The sequence below is a fragment of the Aulonocara stuartgranti genome (genome assembly GCF_965226115.1).
Source record: "Aulonocara stuartgranti genome assembly, chromosome: 19".
Classification (NCBI taxonomy): domain Eukaryota; kingdom Metazoa; phylum Chordata; class Actinopteri; order Cichliformes; family Cichlidae; genus Aulonocara; species Aulonocara stuartgranti.
Window position 1 is genome coordinate 21,536,258 of NC_138955.1, and position 6,000 is coordinate 21,542,257.

The 6,000-nt window shown below is 47.4% G+C and overlaps 1 protein-coding gene across 6 annotated transcripts in view; it reads left to right on the forward strand.

The window, feature by feature from the left end:
* The window catches only part of LOC309695840 (uncharacterized protein), a 29,361-nt gene extending 25,907 nt beyond the window's left edge, over nucleotides 1–3,454 (forward strand). For all 6 annotated transcript variants that reach the window (XM_082516769.1, XM_082516768.1, XM_082516770.1 and 3 more), the window contains 2 exons: nucleotides 187–1,059; nucleotides 1,766–3,454. In XM_082516769.1, coding sequence (XP_082372895.1) covers nucleotides 187–1,059; nucleotides 1,766–2,339 — 1,447 coding nt within the window. In that variant the 3' untranslated portion in view covers nucleotides 2,340–3,454. The remainder of the gene's footprint in view (nucleotides 1–186; nucleotides 1,060–1,765) is intronic.
* The last annotated feature ends 2,546 nt before the right edge of the window (nucleotides 3,455–6,000 follow it).

Consider the following 6,000-nt stretch of genomic DNA (forward strand, 5'->3'; position numbering starts at 1 on the left):
GAAAGTGAATGTATTTGTAGTGATGTGTCCATCACCCGGGATATCTGTGCCGATGGCTTGGGGCTGTGCGGCTAAAACAAATCAATGGCCTTGATCTGAAAAGTGGGTTATCACTTTAAAGGCTTCGGGGGGGCTGAGCACACATGGGGATGCTTCACCACCTTCTGTCCTTTTCTTCTTTTCCAGCTCTGCTAAAGAGGACAGCTCTCCAGACTCCAACCTGACGCTGGAGTCCGACTCAAGCGGCGTTTTCCTCTCCTTATCCAATCAAAGCCAGGAGGAGGCTGGCTCTGACAGTGACCAGCCAATCAGTGGTTCCGACCTGGGCAGCAGCAGCACGTCACTGGAGAAAGATGGGGACGATGGAGGGTTAAAGGAGTGGGGGAGGGAGGAGAGCGCGGAGCTACAGTGGTGCTACCCGTCACTCCTCAACACGTGCTCGCAAGAAGACATCGAAGGCGAGAGGGAGGAGGCGGGGCGCGGAAACATGGAGGAGGATGAAGAGCGGGGAGAAGGCGAGGACAGAAGGAAGGATGGGAAGATGGGAATGGTTTCAGTCATCAAGAAGCCGTTAGAGCAGAGCGTTATTAAGAGCTCCATGGCTCTGAGAATTGAGGACATGCCCCCCAGGAAAAAAGTCACCCTCATGGGAATAGACTCCCCTCTTCCTCTGTCTCCTTCAAAGCAGCCAATCAAACACTTTCTAGATCCCAACCAGAAGCCAATCAGAACATCAGGGCTGGACTGTGGTGACATAGATCCCTTCGTCCAGTCGGACAGCTTTGTTTACCTTGCTGTGTCTGCAAGACCTGCCTTCAAAGGTGAAGTCACCACGGTGACAGAAGCCCACAACGTGAAAAAGGACAGTATACACCACCACACACACGGCACGAAAACGCACGTGGATCCGCCTAACCCCAACTGGGACGCCAAGCCAACACAGCTCGCCCCACAGAAGCCAGAGGAGGGAGATTTCCTGTGCACCGACAGCTTCGTCTACCTGGCAGCTCCAGCCTGCCTCCTGCTGGGCCCTCCAGGAACTACAGCCTACAGCGGCAAGTGAGTATGCACTCGTCTACACTTCACCTCTCAGCTGAAAGAGATGTATTCATTTATAAAAACCATCCATCCGATCATCCATCCATCCATCCATCCAGTCATCCGATCATCCATCTGATCATCCATCCATCCATCTGATCATCCATCCATCCATACAATCATCCGATCATCCATCCATCCATCCATCCAGTCATCCGATCATCCATCTGATCATCCATCCATCCATCTGATCATCCATCCATCCATACAATCATCCGATCATCCATTCAGTTTTGGTTTCTTGTGCAATCTTTTCACTGTCAGCTAATGTCTCAGTGACACTAGAGTAAAAATAGGTTGCCGGCCTCCTTACCACCAGGAGAAACTGGTGGTTGCTCAGTGATTGCATTGAATGTTTGGTGACCAACTGGCGACATTCTAGTTGCCCGAAGGTAATATCTTCCCCTGTGAGAGGCAACCTGTCTCCCATCACAGTCTGACTCAGACTGACTGCAATCACTCTGAGACAGATTGGTAAAGGTTTGAAATAATCAGTTTGATTTATAATCACACACAGATTACCAACGTTCCAATCAATCACTCGCATCAGTCTGAATGAGCCTGCGCTGATGAGCACCAGGTTAAAAGCAGAGCTTTAGTGCTTTTAAAAAGCACAAATGATGAAGATACCAGAGGGGTACATCTGGCTTTCTCTTCTGTTTTTTAGGGAGTCCGATTCGGAGAGCTCAGGTTCGGGAGCTGCTGATGTGTCTGTGCTGGGTTGCGGTTCAGTGGCAGGGGACAGCGATTGGGACTCGGACCTGTCCGACTCCGATCCGAGCCGCTCGTCAAGGACCTCCGCCACTGGGAGCAAATCTGGCCGTCCGAAGCGGCTGCCCGCTGAACCTGACTGGGATTTATTCGGAGAAACCACTGAACCCGAAGTGCTGAGCGAGCTCTTCACGGAGCAAGACAGGAACAACAACGGCATAGCAGAGAGAGTTTCCGGGGTTACCACCAGCATGGCAGCAACACCGTCCGTCCCCATGGCAACTCAACCCGCCACTCCACCGTTGAAGAGGATGTCGACCGTGGAGCAGTCATTGACGAAGAAGGTGACGTGGCAGTTTAAACCTGCTCAGAGGTCGGTGTGCACGGGAAGCAAGAAGGACAAAGAGAGGGAGGCGATGTCGTCATTGGCGGGAAGGTTTACTGAACTCGGAGGTGGCGAGATGTACAGACCCACCCCTTCATCTTCATCGTCTTCATCGTCGTCACCATCGTCATCGTCATCCGGCTGATTTCTGAAAGAAAAGCTTGTTTGGAGAAGCTTTTGATGGGCTGAAGAAAGGTAGAGGCGAACTTTAGCTCCTGTAGACCTGCAGCTTTTGCCTGTCCGTTCCGAATTCTGTGTCTCGCTGCTGCCGTTGCCTTGGATGACCTTGTAAAGGCTGCGTTGCATTTTCTTCAGTTAGTCAACAAGTTATTGTTATTATCATATATCACTTTAAGTTGGGACGGTCTTCACAGAAACAGCACCGTTCCTGTACAGTTTTACTGACTGTCGGTTGTTTTTTTCACTCACACGTTACATCCACGTCTGTTAAAATAACAGATTCGAATAATTCTGTTGGAGTTTTATTCTGCTGAACGTACTCTGAGGGAGGATCCACCTTCAGACTGATTTCACATCTTATACTATTAGAGCCATGCTGGAATTAAATCACAGTGATCCGTAAAGTGATCTGAGTAGGAGAAAGTGGTTTCTGCTGCTCTCTGATTTTTACGGATGTAAGAGTGTAAACGTCTCGCCTGCTCCCCCACGTCTTTGAAGACGGACTTTTACAAAACTGGCTGAGTTTGATCTCTACAGTCTATGGTGTGTTTTATAATCACAGCCAAGTTTACAGTGTATTTAACAGTGTGATAGTATATTTTGAACATGGAGATAATTATTGAGCAAAGTATTAATATATATATATGTGAGTGTGTGTGACGAGTGTGAACAACTAATTGAAGGATTTAACAATAGAGTTTAATTTAAATGGTTTATTTATCACTTAGACTGAAATTGTGAATGTTATAAATGAGCAATATGCTTACAGATACATGCTATATTCTATGTTTAACGCGCCTTCATTCAAAGGGAGTCAAATACGGCTGTTCTGTCAAACCTGCTGGTGTCTCACTGATACCTGTCAGGTGTCTTTTGGTGAGGGTCAAATTTGAAACAGCTGCCAAATTCACATGTAGAAGCAGGAGAGTTGGCAGTGATCAATAAAATTCTGCCGGCTGGTTTTATCCACCAAATACCGCGGTCATGTTTGGGTTAAAATATGTTTGCAACACGACACACTGAAAAGATGTTTCAGGATACTCGGCACATGTGCAGTCAGTGCTTAATGTGCAGTTCCTCTAACGTGATAGACTCCCACGTTAAAACTTTACAGCAGAAATAAACACGTTTGCATTCACCCTACACCGGGGGGGGGTTAGGACCTCACTTGTTTAGATTATTGGGGGCGTGGCCTCTTTGACTGACAGGTAGATGGTGACACAGATTGCTCTAGCTGCTAGCTCTCTGCTAGCTTCACCTGAACTGGACATCTGGACTGTTTTTGAGCTGTTGAAGCATTTTATACGACATCATCCGATCAATAACATGGCTGCTGTGAGGTCACTCTACTAACAGACTGTCCATGAAGGCAGAGCGAGAGTTTGCTGGGATTTTATTATGTTATTTAGCGCTGATCATTAGGTATCTGTGTCTGTGCGATGCTCCCAGCCGCAGGTTGCTAACCTCGGTGGCTTCAACTGGCACAGGCTGGAGGGTGGTGCAATTAATGTAGCGCTATTAACAGCTAATGTGTGGCACAGATGGAACATGGAGTGCAGAGATCTCAGCACACAGAGGCTGCAGAGACAGGCAGGGAGCATGTAGTGCTGGGAAATCACTGAATCACGACAAAGATTTATTTATTTACACTTTCTTCTACTGTTTGAGGCTCTTTTAATAAACAGCTACTTCAGCGTGTTTGATTTGGGGGAATCTTACTGTTCCTGACACAACCTCAAAGGGATATGTCTCTCCTCCCACGACTGAACCAGAAAGCTTTGATTCGTTAGGTGAATGTGGAAACACGATGGAGCCACTGCTTTTTCAGCTACATGTGAAAAATGACAATAACATACAGTCGCTAACTCAGGTTGTAGTATAGAAAAGAGTCTCGTTTTTAGGCCCAGCTGGGGCTCCGCTAAAATGCTCAATCGGAGGCTCCACATGGGGGCTTGTTAAACCAACTGTTAGTGCAGTGGTTGGGTCCATCTTTTATATACAGTCTGTGGTTTCTCTAACACCAGCGGTTTGACAGACGCCGTTATTTGACGCCCTGCCAGCGAGAGCGGGCTGGAGTGTTTAAATGTATAATAATGGCTGAGTTTGATTTTTATTTATGCAGCCAGATTTTGATTGTAAATGCAGTCTTAGACTCATGCAGAGGTTTTATGTGTAACATTTTTAATCATCAGGTAGTTCGGTTTTAAGTGCCATAAACAGCAAGACCACGGCTGAGATGATTGGTCGTCTTTGTCTCACACTGGGTTTATTTCTGCTCAGAGTACAGACTTCTTCTTTTGTAATCCTCCCCCTGCCATCTTTGGCTTTTCTGAGGAGGATAAACATGCTGGAGACGTTTTTCTCCTCGCTCCCCGCCGCCGTTTGTCACCGCTTCAGCTCTGTTTGTGCTGAAAAGCAAAGCAATCCAGGAGATTTCCCTCTGAATCCAAAGCGAAGTGCAGCCAGCGGGGAGGCAGGTGGAGCTGCCAGTCATCCCAGCAGTGGTTCTGCTGTTCAATCATTACATGATGAATGTGGTTATCATTCACTGAGCTAAAAAATGGGACAGGCAGCACCTTCCAAAGACATCGCAGACATGTCAGGTCACTGATGAGAGCGGCTGAAAGTCTGTTTTATGCACGATGTTGCTGATAAAGGTCTGACAGGCTAATCGTCCTCACATTTAGTCTTGTTGTTCTTAATGTAAAAGTGAAAATGAGGAACGAGGGCCAGATTTACTAACGGTTCATCACTTTTAGGCCTTTTTCTGGTTTTCATGAAGCTGCTGTTGACGAGATACTGTAATAAGGTCTTGGCCCCTCACACAGGGACCAATCAGTGACCTCCGGCAACCTGAGATTGCTAGGGACAAATGAGCATCTCCAACCAGTTTGCCAGAAACCCTTGAGTGAAATCAGCTGTAAAGAGGGCGCTGCCCCACAGATGTCTGTGATTGCTGACACGTCTGCAAACACTCACCAACCGCTGCTCAAACTCGCCTTCAGAATAAAAGTTGCATGTTTTGGTTGCCACAGTAGAGCAGAGCTTTTACGTTGGAGTCAGATTTTCTCTGGTTGGTGTTTTTCGGGTTGCATCGCCGCTCTACAAACAGAGAAATGGAAAACGTTTGACTCCACATGAGATGTTTTTCTTCTTTTGTGCGGACACTCAACGACTGCGGAAATCTGCTGCTCATCATGGAGGTTTCAGGTGCAGCACTGTAAACCTCCAGCAGCTTCCAGCAGCCAGTCAGCGACCAGGTCTCTGGGCCTGTGTGACGGAGGCCTGCTGGTGTTATTGAACTTGAATTCAGAGTGTTAAATTTAAGAGTATCAGAGAGCTCAGAGTGTGAAATGTCGTTTTAAGGAGCTCTGACCTGTGTTAGAGAAATGCCTGCAGCTTCTGGCTGCAGGGAGCAGTAACAGTAACCTCACTAACACTCGGATCGGTCAGGAAATGTTTGAGCATCCTTCAGGTCAGCTGTTTGTCAGCTGTTCGCGAGTTCAGGTTTAGATGGTAGAACTGATGTGAATCTGCAGATGCACTGCGTCACGTTTGTCATCGCTTATTTTTGACCTGCTTGGTGCTCTGTTGCTCAGTTGCCTGGTTGCGTTGCCTGTTACTGA